We start from the raw sequence: 22,013 nt of genomic DNA, 5'->3' as shown, positions 1-22,013 counted from the left end.
GGCTGGCTGGCTTTTAATTAGGCCTTAATAAGGCTGGTTCTAATTAGGTTTCTTGGGGACCAAGTTTGTAAACCCTAGTTGTCTCCTATATATACCTGTCTATTGTATTGTAATTATGTGTCATTGAGCTTAATAAAATCCCTAGTTGCAGTCGTGGATTAGTTCACACACTTTGTGTGAGATACCACGTTATATTCTCGTGTTCTTCTTATTTATTTTCTGTTTTGTTTCCGCTGTGCAACCCTACCGTTCCTAACAAGTGGCATCATAGCTAGGCTAGGGTTTCAGTGATCAGTTTTTTCTTTAAATTCGATTGCTGCTGCTGCTTTTAGAGCTGTGATCTGCCTTATTTAATTCGATTGTTGCTGCTGCTGTTCGAATCTGTTCTGCTGTTCACTGTTGAAAATTTCGTTGTATCTTGTGCCTGTTCCGTTTGGGGAAATGACCACCCCTGTTAAGACGAACGCCAAAGTTGGGGAGAATACCCGAGAATACTCTTTGAGATCATAATAATACCCGATAATACTCTTTCTTAATACTTCGAATACTTTTCCAAACACCATTTTCCAATTTAATGAGAGGAATTCTCACCACTGATTTGTTATCCCCATGAATTGCGTCTATGACCCGTGTCCAGTGCTCTTTCCATACACCGTCTCCACGCCCAAAAGTCCCAACTTACTTGATATATATGGCCGGCAGTTGGTCCAGTCTTGCAGATAAAAAAAATTAAACTACTTTCAAATTTGGTTTAGTTAGTCAATATTGTTTTAGTTTAATCAGTTTAATAACAATACAAAAGACTTGATATGGCCGGCAGCTGCCTAAGTCTTGCAGATAAAAACACACTGTATTCCAATCACCAAGAATCATGGCCATCTTAAAATGCTTCCTTCTAATCTTCTTATTAGCCGGTAATGCATTTTCAATTACTTCCAAACATCATTTTCACTTGTGATGCTAATATCTCTGCTGATGGGATCCAGTTGACCCCAGAAAGGAAACGTCCAGATCGGGCCTGGTATAGTGGTCGGGCGACATATATTAATCAACTTCATCTCTGGGACAAGTTCTCATCTCTGGGACAAGTTCTCGAGTGAACTTGCAAGCTTCTCTACCAATTTTTCATTTGTGATTGATTCATACACACAACGCAATTATTCTGATGGTCTCACATTCTTCCTTGCGGAGAATAATGGGGTATCTCTCTATGCTGGAGCCATGGGTCTACCATACGATAGTGCATACGGTGTCACCTATGATGCACCGAAACTCCAAACAGGTAGCCATACCCGTTTCAAAAACTTCATGGAAACGTTTCCATGTACGAAACACGTGTGAAACTTTTCCTTAAATTTTCCATAGATAGTGAACGTTTTTTTGAAGTTTTCATACTGAGTCTAATTAATATTAGAGTTTTAATGGACTTTTCCTATTTCAAAACCGACTGTCATCTTGCAATTGTACATATCCTCAAATCCAAACAGACTATATTACATACAATTTGATCAACATTCGATTTTTTTTATTTCAACACCAATTATTAAATACTAAACATTCAATGAGTGATCACTGATCAAGCATATATTATACAACTATACATATACAGTTATACATAATCTCTGAAGTCTCAAGTCTCTCTATAAAAAATTGATGTATTTTACATTTGTATATTTCTTTATTGCCGAATCTGTATCTTGCATTTTTTAGGTTTACTGTTTCCCGTTCCCGTATCGTTCCCATACCCCTTTGTCGTACCCGTTTCGGTGCTACATAGGGTGTTATAAATCCATTTGTTGCAGTGGAGTTCGATATTCAGTTTGAATAGATACGATAATCATTCCATCAATGGTCATGTAGGTATTGACATTAACACTCTTTCATCTGTAAGGAGTTCAAAATGGTTAACGGACATGCCTAATGGGAGACAATGTCAAGCTTGGATCGAGTATGATTCCGATTCAAAAAATCTAAGTATTTCCTTTACTAATATTGAAGACAATAATGTTGTAAGGAAGGATGGACTTTATTACAACATTGATTTGAGGGATGTGTTACCTGAATGGGTTATTTTCGGGTTTTCTGCTGCCACCGGTGCTGATAGGTTTCAGAAAAACATTGTAAAATCTTGGGATTTTAATAGTTCTGATTTGAAAGTCGATAAAACCAAAGTGTTAACACCAACCCCTAACCTGAACCCAGGGAATGGTAAAAGCAAGATTCGCCCACATGTAGTGGGATTGATAGCTGGAGTAGCGGTTCTATTTACCTTTTTGGCTACACTGGCATTTGTTTTATGGCGGAAAATCAAAACGCATAAACACAAAGTGGAAGAACTTCAATTTACTGTAGAAATGAACAATGAATTTGAAACTGGGCCTAGAAGATTTTCATACGCTGAATTAGCTCAGTCAACGGCTGGTTTTTTAGAGAATGAAATGCTTGGAGAGGGAGGTTTTGGTGGAGTTTACAAAGGCTTTCTCAAAGACTCGAGTACATATGTCGCAGTCAAAAGGATTTCGAAGTCCTCCAGAAAGGGGATGAAGGAGTTTGCATCTGAAGTTAGAATCATTAGTCGGTTAAGGCACATAAATTTGGTGCAACTTACTGGATGGTGCCACCAGAGAGGAGAACTACTGCTTGTTTACGAGTTCATGAAAAATGGAAGCTTAGATTTACATCTATTCAATGGTAAGAGCTTGCTCACATGGGGCACAAGGTACAAGATTGCCCATGGACTGGCTTCGGATTTGCTTTATTTACATGAGAAATGGACTCAATGTGTTTTGCCTAGAGATATCAAATCCAGTGATTTGATGTTGGATTCAAATCTCAATGCAAAGCTTGGTGATTTTGGTCTAGCTAAGTTGGTTGACCATGAGAAAGGCCATAAGACAACGGTTGCGGCTGGAACAATGGGTTACATGGCTCCGGAATGTGTAGCCACCGGAAAGGCAAGCAAAGAATCAGATGCCTATAGCTTTGGAATTGTGGCACTAGAAATAGCAAGCGGGAGAAAGCCTATCGATTACAAGGCAAGAAAAGAAAATCAAATATACTTAGTGGAATGGGTGTGGGAACTGTATAGTGCTGGTGGACTTTTAAAAGCAACCGATCCACATCTCAGGTCAGATTTTGATGAAGAAATCAAGCGTTTGATGATCGTGGGCCTATGGTGTGCACACCCTGACTCAAAACACCGCCCATCGATAAGACAAGCGATTCAGGTACTGAACTTTGAAGCTTCTTTGCCTGTACTCCCCTCAGAGATGCCAGTTGCCTCTTACAATATCCCTGATGCCATACCGAGAGATTTGTCGAAACAGGCGTCTTCTTCAACACATTCATACCTATTTGGTCGTTAAATGCTTTTGTTGGCCCAAATATGTCGCATGCCCGTTTCGTTTGATCTATGTTATGTATGTGTTTTTAAACTTGTACCTACTAATTTCAATGCTATTAGTCAATGACAGGATTGCATATCTTGTTTTAAGTCTGTGAACTATTATGAATTTGGCCATCCATTTAAAGTTTACTACATCATAACAACCCACTGCAAAGCACATGCCTTGTGATCTTGGGCCACTAGATAATCGTCTTTAAATCATCATTGATGCCGACTTAAAAAAACCTAGGCTAGCCATCCTGATGCTGATAATATGCTCAGTATATACACATTCAGTCAAATCAACAAGAATAACCACCTTTTTGTTTCATTATTTGTGCAATTAAGTTTTGCAGAGTAATGATTATCATAAGATGCTTCTTTCTTGTCTTAATTATACCACATTCAGCTCCAACTGCATTCTATTTCACAGATATAAGACTACACCAGACGGATGACCACACTATCCCAAAAGGAACCATTTTGGCGGTTGTCTATTTTCCATTGGAGAAGGTGGTGGAGGTTAATGTTGTGGTTTATGATTTGCCACCCATTTGGTTTTTTATTTTAATTACGAGTAATAGATTTTGTTGGGATTTTTGAAATAACATCATGACATAAGCAAAACCAATTTAGAGAAATAAATTTCTATTATTAGTGAGTAAGTTTTTTTTTTTTTTTTCCAAATGTGAAATATATATTAGATGTAACTATATATGTACAAGTCAGAATAGTAGCATTGGACACTTCCCAATCTACTAAGCTACTAAGATGTAATACCCCACCAAGGCGGAATCATGGGGTATCACAAGAAAAGCACAACACGACATGAAAATTATGTAGAGCAAGTTTAAATGCATAAAAAGGATCAAATAATCCATACAAACCATTCAATAATGCAAGTATCCGGATCACACATAAGCATAACCCCTAATTCGGGAAATGAATCACGGATCCAAGAAGTCCAAGTCCAAGTCTAGCATGATCAAACAATCAACCATCCAATACGTCTATGAGCTAACCTATTCACCTGAAAAGTGTACTAACACGCGTCAACATAAAGTTGGTGAGTTCGTAGGGGCAAGTAATAGGAAACAAGTGTGTCAGGATAACAACCGTTAACGATATACGAGGATTAGAATACCTAATCACGTTCAAGGAAAACCCTAAAAGGGTTTCACGTCATCACAAATCAATACAAGTCAACGTCAACGTTCATCAATCGTCCATACATATATATTATCGTCCATACATATAATATCGACCAATAATCGTCCACATATATAATATCGTCCAATAATCATCCATATGCAGGTTATACAACCCGAATCCACGGTTATGATCATGCCGGGTGTGGATTCGTCAATCCACCGTCCACGTCCACGTCCATATATATATATAGAATAAACTTTTTAACAAAATATTGTTATAATGTGGCAATGATCATACCGGGTGTGGATTCGTCAATCCACCGTCCACGTCCACGTCCATATATATATATCAATGTATATAATATAACGTCCAATAGTATGCAATAACGACTTTCATCACATATACACGTCCATTAACACATATCACAACATATCATCCTACATTACATATAGCGTCCATTAACACGTATCACAACATAACATCCTACACCACATATAACGTCCATTAACAGGCACCACAACATAACGTCTCGAATCATATCATAATGTATCTAGTTAACGACCACACGATGCACATACACTTCATACGATTATACTTTCAAGGAGTCATTGATACTTATATATAGGGTCACCCGCAGCCTTCCCACCACATCTCCTACTCATTGAAGGTATAATTGTCTTCCATGTATGTACAGCTATTCAAACCACAACATATAATCATAAACAAAAGCCTAGTTAATCGAGCAACAAGTCATCACGTCAATTAAACAATCAATCAAGCGATTTAGCAACAATCAACAAGCATGTACACTTTTCAGCTCGAATCTCAATTGAGTAGGGAGGGTTTACGAAACTCACCTTAAGCGGCTACAACAAGTTAACATCACGCTAAGAATGTCCAACGGTCATCAAGGGTCCACAATCAAACTTCAACAACGATCACAACCTACTTTACAATATTAAAATATCACAAAGGCATCCCAACGGTAAGGTCTAACTAGTTAAACTACGCCACAATTTCCAAGGGTGATCTAAAAGTGATCCAAGAATGCTTAAACCATATTGAAGAGTTTTAGTTAAATACCTTTAATGACTTAATTAGTACCAAAATTTGACGTAAAAATCAAAGTGTTTAGGAATGTGTTTAATCAATTTTGTTGACCTTAAAATGATGATATAAGACTAATAAACAAGTTTTGGATCATTAAAAGTCGACCGATAACCGAACGAAAAACTTGAGGAAAGGACAGAAAAACTACGGCCGCTCGCACGGTCGACCGTGTGAGCGTCTACAGTACAGGATAACTGGGCATGTTCTTAATAATAGCACGGCCACAAGCACGGAGCGACTGTCTGAGCGGCCGGTGCTCGACCTGAACGGATTTTGACACAAAATTTGCTCATTTAGAAAGTGAAATCAAAGCTCAATCTTTTAACACAACTTATTACAAGCATAAACAAACATAAATAACGACTCAAAACCAAAACCCACTCCCTAAATCAAAAACCCTCTTTTGAAACCCTAAGTTAACTAGTTATTAACAAAACTCAAAGATTTAGCCATTAATCAACAAGATCTAGCTATGGGTTACCTTTAACAACGTAAATTAAACATTTTGAATACTCAAAGAGTGAAATCACTTACCAATTCGTCCTACAAGTATAAAATCCGAATTTGGAGCTAAGAGGAGGATGAACACTTTGAATACTTGAAATTCTTGGATTTTGATGAACATTATTATTAGGGTTATTAATTGGTGACAATTGAATGTTAAGAACACAAGATTTTGTGTTTTGAATAGATGAATTTAAGGTGCTAGAAGATGAAGAAGAGATGGAGAAGTGAATGAGAGGAAAAGAGAGAGATGTGTGGATGAGATAAGGAAGAGAATAAGTGAGTGGTGTGGGTGTGGGATGGGTTTGGGCTGGCCTAGGGTTCCCAAGTGGGGGTTCCCGTTCCGCTAATTCCGACCAATAGCTATTCGTTATTCATTTAAACGCCAAAACGAAACCGTAAACACATTTAAGTTCAACATTACGTTAAAACATGTCAAAACGTTCAATAAATCTTATACATTCATGAAATCGTCCTCACTTAATTACGTTTAGTTACAAGTGAATTAAGGTCAAAAGTCACGAATGTTACATAAACAAATAAAAATAACATACATGTACCAATTCAAATGGAAAACAAAACATTCCTTGCTGAATACCAATCTCCCCACACAACAACTTGAATACTTTCAAAGCAACACATCAACACGAACCACAAAATCAGTCAAGTGTACTAAAATAGGACCAAGACGTCTCATCTTTTACGACGCTCTATTCCTATTCGCAAGCACCCAAGTACAAAACATCACAATCTCACGGCTTCACTAACAAAATTTGGCTTGATTTCCCACTTCTTATACACCTTTATCACCTGCTCAGTTCTTCTCACATTCAATCCCAATAGTCTAAGCTTAATGGATTTACTAATACAATTAATTATGGTTTTTTCATTCCTTCCATATATGATAAACAAAGGCACCTAAACAAAGTCTTCCCACCACACTGTTTACATTATTATCGATACATTTGTTGGACAACATTACCAGAATTTCTTTCCAGTCCCCTTGAATATCATCTAGACAGCACATCTTCATTTCGTTCCAAACTTCTCTAGAAAAATTACATTGAAAGAACAAATGGTTGTGTGTATAGTGTATCACTACATTCGTTACAAAGAGGACATTTCATGCTTGTGTCATTGTTCCACATCATGACCCTATCTTGAGTTTGTAGTCTCTCATGGGCAGCCATCCATAAAATGAACATATGGCTGAGAATTCCCTGAGAGGACCATATTAATTTGCTCCAAACTACATCATTGGCATTCACCCTAAAATCCTCCCAAGCTCTTTTAATTGTGAAATCACCTTCTTTCTCATTATGCATTCTCCAAACCACTTTATCATTTGCAAAACCTATGGGAAGAGACAACTTATTTAAATTTGGGTATTGTCTTACCCAATTATCAGGCCAATTCCACTTCCCATTAAGCACTATTTTATCAACGGTCATACCAGGATTAAGCCCTGCTTCATAACTTTTTCTTCTACTAAACATTGTGCAAAGTGTTCCTTCATGGTTCCACCAATCATACCAAACAGAGGTGTTACTCCCATTACCAATCTTATGTCTAATGTGAGGTCTTACTTTATCTCTCAAGTCTAGTAATTTTCTCTAGGTCCAACTATCAGAATAATCTTGATCAATTCCCAAAAGCTTCTTCCTTTCAGCTTCAGAATATTTACCCATTTCACCCATAAACTCTCTTTGCCACTTGCAATATTGATGTGTAAAATCGAGTTATAAAATATATAAACTAGAAATACCTAATTATCGACTACTACACACTTATGGGCAGTGGACCCAACCGTATATAGTATAGAATAAAAGTAAGATCAGGTCGAACCATAGAGACTAATTAAGAGAAAACGAGTTTAATGTAGTTCAAAAGGGTTTTAGATTTAAGGACTATCGTCACCTTGGTTTTTGAAAGCAGTTAGTTAATTTGAAAAAGTTAGTAATTTCGTAGAATTAATTGAAAAGAGATTTTGTGAAACAATAATATTAAAAAGCACGCCCACTTGGAATAGCTCACATGTCAAATTATCACAATGTCACTTTTTATGTTGAACAACTTAATATGTAATTAAGATGAACTGTCATTATACTCAAATCTTTAATTGTCAAAAGTATAGTTATCGCTCTCATGAATAATTTCTACCCTAACAATCAAGTATTAAGTCCTAAGTTGGTTTTACGATTCAACCTAATAAAGCTTTTTCTCAAACTGCTTCTTAATCGTCTAATTAGATCTCTATCATAAACGACGTACTAACACATTCATCTAAATTCAATTGTTTTAATCTCTATCACTAGTTTCTCTCGAACTCCAATGACTTTGAATTAACTATAGACCGATTAATTTTTTCATAAACCAATTAGCAATCCTATAGATTTCTCTCGAACTTCTAGAATTAATTACCAACTAATTTATATAAGAAACCAAAACAATATATAAACTTAGATAAACATGGATATTCGACTAAACGTAAAAACCGTGTTCAACAATTATAATAACAAAGTGACAACTTCATGACATGCTCATATTATCCAAGTGGGTGTAAAGAAAATTAGCAACTCATGATCTCTAAAAACATACAAACCATTGTTCAAAGAAAATACATTGTACCGTACGAATGAATGCAAGAAGCAAGAATTAATCTTACCAAATATTATAGTCTTTTGAACAATTAATGGCAGCTAAATTAAAACTTTCAAGGGAGTCGGCTGCAATTTACGAAAACAAAAGTCGAAGGCTTTGTCTCTTCTGTCTTTTTCCGTCACGAGCACCTCACAAAAGTGAGGTCCTTTGCGTCTGCCAACCTCGAACGAAAATCCCCTCCAAGTCTCCAACCGACCTCACGTCCCGACACCCCTTACGTATTATGCCATATATGTAGTCTCAATCTCCAATTGTGAATTTTATGATTGCTGCCAACCGACTTAACTTGGATAGGCCACGTGAAATAGATAGATACAATTGTCTCCTTAATTGCTTTTAAGTCCAGCCGAGCCCAATCTATGAAACTTTGGGCTTTCATTCTTTCTTTTAACTAGCCGTGATCCAAAAGACAAGTAGACCAACTCGACATATGTTGTTTTCGGCTGTCAATATTCACGAACACCACCAAGAATAATTTGAGATAGTATTTATTTATTTCCAATTCTTGAATATCAATGTAGTCCATGAATAATTCTCTTGGCCAAGTTATGCAACATATAAAATATATGCTTCATATTATCCTTCTTTTTTCTCCAATCTTCATTTCTTTATAATTAATCTTTATTTAACACACTTTTGTCAACTTTTATCATATAGACCTATAATCATATAAAGTCACATATATTAATTATAAAAGTCTATAAAAATGACAATAATGCAAACATAAAATAAGTTAAAGAAACGATATCGCGTAAAATAAATATATATAAAATAGGCGATATCAAATATTCCAAATATGTTTGGGCAGGAGTGTTTCGTTCTAAGCTTTTCAAACCTATCCACCTTTATCTTTTGTTTTGCAAACTGTCTTCCAAGAAATTTTTTCCTTCCCTCTTGTAAGTTCCCCTTGACACCATAAAAATCCTTTGAAAACTTTTTCGATATCTTTTACTACCTATTTAGGGATCAAAAAACACGGAACCCAGTAGACCTGCATGGAAGAAAGTACAGCTGCAACTAACTGCATTCTGCCTGCATGAGATAAAAAGTTGTTCCAGTCCCCAACATTAGCCATGACCCCATCCACCAAATATTTAACAGGCAATTTTCCAATTTGAAAAGGAAGAACTTCTCTTGTAAACCAATGTGTTTTTTGTCAAACAAAATATTTCAACAAAATTTTTTGCTACTAGCTACTATGCAACACGGGAGCCTACAAGAGTTAGCTACTACAACTTTTAGCCAACAAAAATGTGATAAATATTTCCTTTATTTATGGTAGGCTATAGTTTTTGTTCAGACAATGTTTGTCAACTTTGGATGGTGTAGACTTTGCTTATATAATGCATGGCAAATCATACAAGAACTCCATCAATACTCAAAAAGAGCATATCACATTTTACGTAAACAAAAGCTATCAACTTTCATTTTTATGGAGTATTATTTTCATTTGTAATACTACCTTTTCTATATCCAAATTTTAGCCTTCTAAATTTTATTTGATCAAGTTTCATTAAGTTTTTAAGTATTTGCCATCACATTTCCAACATAAATTGGCATCAGAGCTTGTTCAATCTATATTGGGTTAAACGAGTTACAATATTTTTAACACTTATGGCAAGACAAGGATTTAATCTTAGTCATGTTGTTGTCCCAATCTTCGATGGTGAAAACTACGATTATTGCTGTGTCAAAATGGAGACATTATTTCAATCTTTAGATGTGTTAGATGATGTCCATAACACATTTGAAGAGCCCTCAACAACTGAAAAACAAACGGTTGAACAAATGGCTGAATTAAAAAAGAAAAGAAGCAGAAATGCAGCTGTTTTAAGTATGATTCAGTGGGGAGTCATACCATCAATTTTTCCAAAGATCATGCGGATCTAGAATGCTAAAGAAGCTTGGGAAGTTCTCAAACAAGAATTCCAAGGCGATGTAAAAGTAAGAGCTATCAAATTGCAGTCTCTCAGACGGGATTACGAGAATATGAAGATGAAAGAAAATGAGTCACTTAATGACTATTCGTCTAGATTAACTGATTTGGTTAACCAGATGAAAAGCTATGGTGATGAAATTGATGACCAAAGAATCGTCGAGAAAATTCTCATTACCATTCCGGAAAAATTTGATCCAATTATAGCAGTCATTGAAAACACCAAAGATCTCAAAACTTTGGGTATTCAAGAACTGTTAAGTTCGTTGAAGTCTTACGAGCAACGCATGACACGTCACACTGGCAGGGCGATTGAAAGTGCATTTCAGTCCAGTTTACAAAGTGATAAAAAGCCACCACAAAGTTACGAAAGAGGGAGCTCATCCCATGGTGGAAGAAGAGGGAGAAATTTTAGAGGTTGAGGACGTGGCCAAAGCTATGGAGCTTCAAGACCTCGATTCAACTTTGAAAGAAAATCACCCGCCGAAGCAAATTCTTACAAGTGTTCGATTTGCAAGAAAGATAATCATGAAGAAAAAAATTGTTGGAACAAAGGAAAGTTTCAATGTTCTTATTGTAATCGATTTGGACATCTTGAAAAATTTTGTCAACAAAAGAACCAACAACAACAACAACAAGCCAACTACTCCGAAGAAAAGCAAGAAAATGGAAATGTCTTTTTTTGTCACTCAGCCACCATCAACAAAACTGACATTTGGTTTCTTGACAGCGGTTGTAGTAATCATATGACCGGTGATGAAAGTATTTTGGTCAATATTGATACTACAATTAAATCTCATGTGAAAATGGGAAATGGAGCTGTGGTGCAAGTGAAAGGCAAAGGCAAGATCCCGGTGGAAACCAAAAGAGGTACCAAATACATTAATGATGTTTTGTTAGTTCCTGATCTTGACCAAAATTTGCTTAGTGTTGGACAACTTGTAGAGCATGGATGCTCTATTATTTTTGAAGGAAAAGGTTGCAATATTTATGACAAAGGAAAGAACAAAAGCTTAATGCAGAAGATAACAATGGAAAAGAACAGAAGTTTTCCAGTCACACTCAAATATGGGAATCACATTGCTTTAAAAGCAACAGTTGCAGATGAGTCTTTGTTATGGCACAAGAGACTTGGACATCTGAATTTTCAGAGTGTAAATTTACTTCACCAGAAAAATATGGTTGGAGGTTTGCCACAAATTCAAGAAGTTGAAGGAGTTTGTGAAGGGTGTGCACTCGGAAAGCATCATCGGAAACCATTTCCGAAAGGAGTTGCTTTAAGAGCCAAAGGAATACTTGAGCTAGTACACACCGATCTTTGTGGTCCAATGAGGAATCCTTCTTATGGTAATAATATCTATTTCATTCTATTTATTGATGATTTTAGTAGAATGACATGGGTTTATTTCATGAAAGAAAAATCACAAGTTTTTGAAATTTTTAAAAAGTTTAAAAGTTTTGTTGAAAAACAAACTGGTCGTTTTATCAAAGTGTTAAGAAGCGACCAAGGCAAAGAATATAAATCAAAAGAGTTTGATAAGTTTTGTGAAGATGAAGGCATGGAAAGACAGGTTACCACACGATATACACCTCAACAAAATGGTGTAGTCGAAAGAAAAAATCAAACCGTTGTAGAGATGGCGAAATCAATGTTGCATGAAAAAGGTTTACCAAAAAGTTTTTGGGCAGAAGCAGTTTACACGGCAGTTTACTTGTTAAACAGAAGTCCCACAAAAGCTCTAAACGACAAGACTCCACTTGAAGCGTGGAATGGAAGAAAACCCTCGGTAAGGCATCTTAAAATTTTTGGATGTGTTTGTTATTCTCAAATACCAAAACAAAAGAGGCACAAGTTAGATGAAACAAGTGAAACTTGTATTTTTGTAGGCTATAGTAGCAAATCAAAAGCTTATAGATTGTATAGCCTAAATAAGAAAAATGTCATTATTAGTAGAGATGTAGTTTTTGATGAAAATTCTTCCTAGAATTGGGAAGAAGAAAAGAAAGAGGGAACAAGTGTTTCTATGAAAAATATGCAGGATGGAGTTGTTTCAGAATCTGAAGAAGATCATCAAGCAAATGATGAAGTACCAAATGAACTATCCCCAAGTTCACCTCCATCAACACCAACAAACCAAAGTTCTCAAGCATCCTCACCATCTTCAAGTACACCACCAAAATTTCGTGGGCTAACAGATTTATATGAAACACTCAAGAGATTATTTGTCATTTTTGTCAGGTAGAACCAGAAAGTTTTGAAGAAGCGATTCAAAATGAATCATGGAGGAATGCAATGGAGGAAGAAATTAGAGTCATTGAAAAGAACAAGACATGGGAGCTCGCAAACAAACCGATAGACAAAGATGTCATTGGTGTCAAATGGATCTACAAGGTCAAATTCAATGCAGACGGTACGGTGCAAAGAAACAAGGCAAGAATAGTTGCAAAAGGCTACTCACAACAGCCTGGAGTTGACTATGACGAAACCTTCGCTCCAGTTGCTCGAATGGATATAATCCGAGCAGTCATTGCATTAGCGGCTCAGAAAGGTTGGTCTTTATACCAACTTGATGTCAAATCAGCATTTTTGAATGAAGAACTCAAAAAAGAAGTTTATGTGCAACAACCTCAAGGATTCGAGGTTAAAGGAAAAGAAGAAAAAGTTTTCAAGTTGCAGAAAGCTCTTTATGGGCTTAAACAAGCACCGCGAGCATGGTATAGCCAAATTGATGGTTATTTCAAAGAAAAAGGTTTTGATCAAAGCAAGAGTGAGCCAACCTTGTATGTCAAGAATCAAGGTAAAAACGACATTCTTATTGTGGCACTCTATGTTGATGATCTTGTTTTCACAGGAAACAATGCTAAAATGATTGAAGATTTCAAGAATGAAATGATGAAAAAAATACGAGATGAGTGATTTAGGCCTTCTAAATCATTTTCTTGGAATGGAAATCTATCAAGATGATAGCGGAGTTTTTATTTGTCAAGAAAAATATGCTGAGAAGATTTTAAAAGTTTTTGATATGTCAGAATGCAAACCGAAAAACACTCCTTTGGTTGTGAATGAAAAGCTGATGAAAGAAGACGGTTAAAATAATGTGGACGCCACACTTTATCGAAGCTTGGTCGGGAAATTGTTGTATCTCACAACAACGAGACCTGACATCATGTTTGTAGCAAGTTTACTCTCAAGGTTTATGCACAATCCAAGTCATATTCACATGGGAGTTGGTAAAAGAATTTTAAGATATTTGCAAGGAACAAAAGATTTTGGAATCAAGTACGAGAAAAACAAAGTTTTAAATTTACATGGTTTTTGTGATAGTGATTGGGGTGGATGTCCTGATGACATGAAAAGTACATCAGGATATATTTTCTCACTTGGTTCAGGTGTATTCAGCTGGTGTTCAAAGAAGCAACAAACAGTTGCACAATCATCCGCAGAGGCAGAGTACGTAGCAGCAGCTTTAGCCACATCACAAGCAATTTGGACAAAAAGAATTTTTGAAGATATTGGTGAAAAGGAAATTGAGCCAACAACAATTTTTTGTGATAGTATGTCAGCGATAGCAATCGCAAAGAATCCTGTACATCACAGTCGCACAAAGCATATTGCTTTGAAACATCATTTTATCAGAGAAGCAATTGAAGACGAAGAACTGAATCTCAAATTTTGTGGAACAAATGAGCAGTTAGCAGACATTTTTACAAAAGCACTTCTACGAGAAAAGTTTCAGGAGTTCAGAAAACAACTAGGAGTTCAACCAAAACACATTACGGGGAGAATGTAAACCAATGTGTTTTTTGTCAAACAAAATATTTCTACAAGATTTTTTGCTACTAGCTACTATGCAACACAGGAGCCTACAAGAGTTAGCTACTACAACTTTTAGCCAACAAAAATGTGATAAATATTTCCTTTATTTATGGTAGGCTATAGTTTTTGTTCAGACAATGTTTGTCAACTTTGGATGGTGTAGACTTTGCCTATATAATGCATGGCAAATCATACAAGAACTCCATCAATACTCAAAAAGAGCATATCACATTTTACATAAACAAAAGCTATCAACTTTCATATTTTATGGAGTATTATTTTCATTTGTAATACTACCTTTTCTCTATCCAAATTTTAGCCTTCCAAATTTTGTTTGATCAAGTTTCATTAAGTTTTAAGTATTTCCCATCACATTTCCAACATCTCTAATTCTCAATTGCTCTCCCATGTCAATATTTCCAAAGAAAATTGTACTTTTATTCATGTTAGGAATTAACCCAGAAAATTGACTAAACTCTTCCAATGTCTTCTTTATTACTTTCACCGAACCAACACTCCCATGACATAAAACCAATAGGTCATCAGCAAAGCAGAGATGGGTGAGTTTGAGTCAGTAAGTCTTGGAGTATATATAGATTAAGATAAGATTAATATTGCGGAAAGACTTGACCAATTGACCTGGTTTCATATGGATTGAAAGAAAATAGTAGGAAGGTGACCTAGGTCATTGCCGGCTTAACTTTTCTTTCATGTTTTTTTATGTTACTTGTCACTATTTTAAAACTCTGTTCATATCCTACAAAAGGACACTCATGAACATGTTACCTCTACAACAAATTCAATAACCTGCCCATTTCACTTGCATTCAATCATGGGGTTCTCCAGAACCTATTTAATCACTTATCTTCTTCTCTTTGTCCCTTATGCAACCTCAATTACATTCAACTTGACTAATATTGGTCCTCAGAATCAGCAGGACATAGTAATGGAAGGTAATGGAACTAATATTTCCAACGATGAAATTCGCTTGACCCCAGATGATATAATTAACTCCAATCAGAGCAGAAAAACTGGGCGGGCGATTTATAGACAACGACTTCACCTTTGGGACAGCAGATCAAATGAGCTAGCAAGCTTCTCTACCAATTTCACCTTTGCAATTGACTCCGAAGGGCGTTCATATTATGGGGATGGCCTGACTTTCTTTATTGCACAAAATAATTCTGTGATTACACCTGGTAGTGCCATGGGGCTTCCAATTAATGTATCAACTAATCGGCCAACAAATCAATTTGTTGCAGTGGAGTTTGATACTTTTTGGAACCGTAACTGGGATCCAACAGACTCTAGCAATACTTCTGTTGGTGATCATGTTGGTATCAGCATCAGCTCTCTTATATCTGTTAGGTCTCAAAAATGGTTAAGCAATGTAAGTGGTGGCGGAGAGTGTCAAAGTTGGATTACATATGATTCTGTTTCAAAAAATCTTAGTGTTTCCTTCACTGGTTATCAAAACAATACAGTTGTACGTCAAGATGGACTTGTTTTCACAGTTGATCTCAGGAGTGTGTTACCCGAATGGGTTATTTTTGGGTTTTCAGCAGCGAATGGAGCTCTGGTCCAGAAAAATACGGTTAAATCTTGGACTTTCAATAGTTCAAATCTACCAGGTGATGAAAACAACGAGCTGCCACCAGTCCCGAGCCCTGATCCAGTAAATAGGAAAAATAGCAATAGGAGGGTTGTTTTAATGGTGGGTATAATAGTTGGAGTACCAATTACTATGGCTTTTCTTGGAGTGCTTGCATTCATTTTGTGGAGAAGGAACAAAAGGAGGGTTGACGAAACAGAAGAAAGTGGATTTGCTATGGAGATGAACAAGGAACTTAAAATTGGCACTGGGCCGAAACAATTCTCTTACCAGGAATTAGTTCGTGCCACTGATAATTTTGCTGAGACTGAAAAGCTTGGGGAGGGAGGTTTTGGTGGGGTTTACCGAGGTTTTTTACAGGATTCAAACACATATGTTGCAGTAAAAAGGGTGTCAAAGAGTTCAAAGCAGGGGATCAAAGAATATGCATCTGAAGTCCGTATCATTAGCCGATTGAGGCACAAAAACCTGGTGCAACTCACAGGTTGGTGTCACGAGAAAGGCAACCTTCTACTTGTTTATGAGTATATGAAAAATGGAAGTTTAGACTCACATCTTTTCAAGGCAAAGACCCTGATGACATGGGCTACCAGATTCAAAATTGCCCATGGCCTGGCTTCTGCTTTGTTGTATCTACATGAGGAATGGGAGCAATGTATTTTGCATAGAGATATTAAATCCAGTAACGTGATGCTGGATTCGGATTTCAATGCAAAGCTTGGTGATTTTGGGCTAGCTAAGCTGGTTGACCACGAGAAAGGCTTGCGAACTACAAAGATGGCTGGAACGATGGGTTACATGGCCCCAGAATGTGCAATGACCGGAAAGGCAAGCAAAGAATCAGATGTTTTTAGTTTCGGAGTTGTTGCACTGGAAATAGCTTCTGGAAGAAAACCAATCGATTACAAGGCTGAGGAAAAAAAAGTATGGTTACTAGAATGGGTTTGGGAGCTCTATGGGACTGGGACCCTTTTAGAAGCGGTTGATCCACTTCTAGGGTCAGATTTCGAAGAAGATGAACTCAAGACTTTGATGATCGTGGGATTATGGTGTGTGCATCCTGATCCAGAACATCGCCCATCAATGAGACAAGCGATTCAAGTACTGAACTCTGAAGCTTCATTGCCTATACTCCCCTCAAAGATCCCTATTTCGTCCTATTGGACACCTTCCATCCCTCAAAACACACCATCAAGTATGGTCTCTAATAGAGATTCTTCAAACCAGTCACTATATGTTGGTCGTTAAAAAATGAAGAAACCTTCTTAGCTAGCTATCAATCTGTGGAACAATAATGTTTAAAATCCTTAAGAGACTTTCTTATATGTAACTTGTAATGGGAGGGGATATTTGAATCAGTTAATTTGCCTTGCATTACAGGACTAATCGACTTTTAAATCAAAGTAAAACTCGATTTACACAGTATTCTATAGATTACCTAATCTCTACATGTATTAATTTAGCTAATAATACCTACATGAACAATAATGCTTGAAATCCTAAACAACTCAAACGAGACTTTCTTACATATATGAGGGTATAGGACTATCTAGCTACGTATTGGGCTTAAGTATTTGCAATTTTGCATCATTTAATTTGGCTTGCATACATGAATGTATCCCTTAGAGATATATGTTTATGTTTATGCCAATGGGTTGGGGCTCACTGGAAAGGCGTTTCACCTACATTCGAGTTCCACTGCTACATGACAAAATTGGCAGTCACAAAATTAACGTCCCATGTGGTGAACATGGTGATCTATCACTTGTAGTCTGACATAATTTTCTCTGAAAATGGTGGTCATTATATTGATGATCTGACGTTCTATTGACCAAGAGATTGTCTCAAACTTGAAGAAGGATGTTCAATGATTCATTTTTTTTTTTTTTTGAGGATAAAAATGGTGGTCTGCAATACTCGTGACAATTGTAGAAAATAGATGTGCAAATTTAGCGATAATATAAATCAAGCTTTAATCCAGTGGTTTTGTAAAAAAATCTTGATTGGTGATGAAGATCCTCTTATAACATATAGTTGAATATACAAGTAAAACGAAAAAAAGATCTATTATTATTATTATGTTTTATTAAACTTAAGGATTTTTATCTCAGGAGTTTAGTGTAATTATCCTTTAAAAATTAAAAAGATTTGTGATGAGACACCCTTTCTAGCTTGGCCGGCTGTTGACTCAAATGCTCCCTGAATGAAACGGCTTGCTACATACTTTATGAATGAATGAGACTATTAATTAAGCTTCTAGCTGCATATATAAATTACACACGACTGATTCTAACAAATAAATACAAAATTTACACTGGACTGATTCAAACAAATATAATCTTATTTCCGTATTTGATGCTAACTTATATATTTATTATGGGTCTTATAAAAATGAAGATTGCTTATGTCTTTGAAGTGTTAGATCAGTATCAATAATATGCTAAGTTTATAAGTAGAAGTCCCTAGTGACTTGGAGGGTGAAGTGGCATGCATATGAACGGAAAGAGAGAGTAAATTTGACTAGGCCTGCCATTTATTTTATTAGAGGAATCTAACAAGAGATTTTATAAGAGAGATGATGAAGGAACCACATAATACGATCATAATGTACCACAGTATACAAACTTTACAGCATATATACTATGAATATGTATGATACCCAATTGCGGTAGATTCATTCATTGTTGTGTTACCAATATTAGCTATTGACTTTGATGGATTTTATAAGTACGTGCTAAGTTTATATTGTGGTTTATAGAAATGTGATCCATATTACTAAGGATACTATTAGCCAGGTCTTGAGTCAACTTCCAGGAAAGTATCAACTAAACTTGGAAAATTTATTATGAAAATCTTAAAATTGTCACTGTCATAAAAGTCTATCTTATTCGAAAAGAAAATTTCCATTAGTAGGAGTTATAGAACACTCTAAGCTAGCTAGCTTCAGTAGCAATTTCCAGCAATAATTATGGCCTTCTTTTCCATGACCCATAAGATCATTTCCTTTCTATTTGTTTTGATCCCTTATGCTACCTCACTTACCTTCAACTTGATAAATATCACTGCAAGAAATCAGAATCTAGACATAATAATCCAAGGTGAGGGAGCAAATATCTCCATTGGTGAAATCCAATTGACTCCAGATTTGATTAATTCAGATCTCCCCAGGAATAATTCTGGACGAGCAATATATGTCAGGCCACTTCATCTTTGGGATTCCCGATCTGATGAACTAGCAAGCTTTTCTTCTAATTTCACCTTTGTGATTGATTCAAACCAAAATGCATCTTACGGTGATGGCCTCACATTCTTTCTTGCTCAGAATAATTCTCTGATTCGTCAAGGTGGGTCAATGGGGCTTCCAATAAATGAAGAACCCAACATGGCAGCCAGCCCGTTTGTTGCTGTCGAGTTTGATACGTTTTGGAATTTTGATTGGGATCCATATATAGGAAGGAATATTACCATGGGTGATCATGTGGGTATCGACGTTAGCTCTCTTTCCTCTGCAAAGTCCGAAAAATGGTTAAGCAATGTAACTGGTGGAGGAGTTTGTCAAGCCTGGATTACATATGATTCTGTTTCGAAAAATCTTAGTGTTTCCTTCACTGGTTATCAAAACAATACAATCGTGCGTCAAGATGGACTTTTTCACACGGTTGATCTCAGGCGGGAGTTGCCTGAATGGGTTATTTTTGGGTTTTCAGCAGCGACTGGAAGTATGTTCCAAAGAAATGCCATAACATCATGGACATTTTCTAGTTCCGAATTAAAGGTTGATGTAAACAACCAGATGCCACCACCTCCAAGCCCTGAATTTCTTAACCCGAAACCTGGTTCAGAAAATGGAAAAAGCAGCAAAGGGGGCTTAATCGTTGGAGTATCAGTTGCAATAGCTTTTGTTGTTGTGCTTGCATTTCTTTTGTGGAAGATGAAGAAGAATAAGAGAGGAAACAATGAAACAGAAGAAATCTCATTTGATACTGTAATGAACAACGAGTTTGAAATGGGCATCGGGCCTAAAGAATTCTCTTATGATGAATTAGCCCAGTCCACTAGCAATTTTGCTGAAAACAAAAAGCTAGGGGAGGGAGGTCTTGGTGGAGTTTACAAAGGATTTTTGGCCGATTCAAACACATACATTGCGGTCAAGAGGCTATCAAAGAGTTCCAAACAGGGGATTAAGGAGTATGCATCAGAAGTTAATATCATTAGCCAGTTAAGACATAGAAACCTAGTGCAACTCACTGGTTGGTGTCATGAGAAAGGTGAACTCTTGCTTGTTTACGAGTATATGGAAAACGGAAGTTTAGATTCACATCTTTTCGGGGCTAAGAGTTTGTTGAAATGGGACACAAGGTACAAAATCGCCAATTGTTTGGCATCTGCCGTGTTGTATCTACACGAGGAATGGGAGAAATGTGTTTTGCATAGAGATATTAAATCTAGTAATGTGATGTTGGACTCCAACTTCAATGCAAAACTTGGTGATTTCGGGTTAGCTAAGTTGGTTGACCACGAGAAAGGCTTGCAAACTACAATGTTGGCCGGCACCTTGGGTTACATGGCTCCTGAATATGTAGTGACCGGCAAAGCAACCAAAGAATCAGATGTGTTTAGCTTTGGAGTTGTTGCTCTTGAAATAGCATGTGGGCGAAAAGCCATCGAGTACAAGGCTCAAGAAAAGCAAATTCAGTTACTAGAATGGGTTTGGGAGCTATATGGGACCGGGACCCTTTTAGAAGCAGTTGATCCTCATTTAGGGTTAGATTTCGTGGAAGAAGAAATCCAGCGTTTGATGATCATCGGATTATGGTGCGTGCACTCTGACGCTAAACTTCGCCCATCGATGAGACAAGTGATTCAAGTACTGAACTCTGAGACATCCCTGCCTATGCTCCCTTCAACAATGCCAGGGGCGTCATATTTAGCTTCTCGCATTTTGTCATTATTTGGTATTGCTTCTGTTATCCACTACCAATCATCAAGTAGTGTATTTAACACCAACAATTGATTTGCATATGGAATTGGACGGCATTGACATCAATGGTTAAAAAACCATTTCAAACCAGTGGACGGGACTACTCGACCGGTTCTAGAGGGTTGCCTAGTTTTTTAGGCCTGGATTTTTATTCATTATAATGTGTTTAAACCGGCCAGTTATTTGTGTTTAACCGGTTTACACATAAAAATAAAAAATTAAATATATTCATGAATTTGTATATAATTTGAGCTTTTTTTGTAGTTTATAAATTTTAAAACTTATATTTGCAATAAAATATTTACTTACTATTTTGATGTACATTTTGACTATTTTTGTTAGTTGTAACTAGTTTAGCAGCCTTTTGTACTTAGAAGATCAAGACAAAAAGAGGCCTTCGCTAAAATGGCCAAAACTTTTGCTACAGAGCTCTGATTTCGACGTATGACCAGTGGAAACGACCGTTGGAAAGAGGAGCTTCAAGCTGCAAATGCCTAAGGTGATTTGGTCAGTCTTCGAGCCCAATAACGCCGTTTTCTATGAGTTATGGACCTTTTTATATGTTTTTTCGGGTTTTTTGGATTTTCTTTTCATAAAAACTTTCAGCCCACTTATATTTTTAGGCTCATTCGAATTTTGCAACTCCATTTATATGTGTATGTACTATGAGAAATGATCAGTTTTCAGATTTTCAAAAAATCATTTTTCCCTAATCACATGTGTGTGTTTTAGTGTGAAATCCCTAAATTTCGGTATTCAGTTTGAATCAACGAAAATTTAGAAAAATTGTTTCTGAGTATTCTTAGAATCAACGGAACCAATTAACTATCCCATATTCCGTTTGCGTCAATAGGA

At 36.5% G+C, this 22,013-nt stretch overlaps 4 protein-coding genes across 4 annotated transcripts; all 4 read left to right on the top strand.

Annotated features, from left to right (window-relative positions):
* The first annotated feature begins 917 nt into the window (after window positions 1-917).
* Window positions 918-3,465, top strand: LOC122601402 (L-type lectin-domain containing receptor kinase IX.1-like). The gene is made up of 3 exons (XM_043774166.1): window positions 918-1,021; window positions 1,071-1,294; window positions 1,861-3,465. Exons 1-3 carry the CDS (start codon window positions 918-920, stop codon window positions 3,363-3,365), a joined length of 1,833 nt encoding a protein of 610 aa, XP_043630101.1. The 3' UTR covers window positions 3,366-3,465.
* Window positions 3,466-10,426: 6,961 nt separating this feature from the next.
* LOC122601401 lies at window positions 10,427-11,170 on the top strand. The gene is made up of 2 exons (XM_043774164.1): window positions 10,427-10,591; window positions 10,703-11,170. The coding sequence occupies exons 1-2, from the start codon at window positions 10,427-10,429 to the stop codon at window positions 11,168-11,170; spliced, it is 633 nt and encodes a 210-aa protein (XP_043630099.1).
* A 4,227-nt stretch (window positions 11,171-15,397) lies between these two features.
* On the top strand, window positions 15,398-17,425 carry LOC122602149 (L-type lectin-domain containing receptor kinase IX.1-like). Its single transcript, XM_043774873.1, has one exon. The coding sequence runs from the start codon at window positions 15,398-15,400 to the stop codon at window positions 17,423-17,425; it is 2,028 nt and encodes a 675-aa protein (XP_043630808.1).
* Window positions 17,426-19,145: 1,720 nt separating this feature from the next.
* LOC122601400 (L-type lectin-domain containing receptor kinase IX.1-like) lies at window positions 19,146-21,191 on the top strand. The gene has a single exon (XM_043774163.1). The coding sequence runs from the start codon at window positions 19,146-19,148 to the stop codon at window positions 21,189-21,191; it is 2,046 nt and encodes a 681-aa protein (XP_043630098.1).
* Window positions 21,192-22,013: the final 822 nt, after the last annotated feature.

This window comes from Erigeron canadensis, chromosome 5, assembly GCF_010389155.1.
Source record: "Erigeron canadensis isolate Cc75 chromosome 5, C_canadensis_v1, whole genome shotgun sequence".
Classification (NCBI taxonomy): Eukaryota; Viridiplantae; Streptophyta; class Magnoliopsida; order Asterales; family Asteraceae; genus Erigeron; species Erigeron canadensis.
Note: the sequence above shows the minus strand (reverse complement) of the source record. Positions and strands in the feature narration are given on the sequence as shown.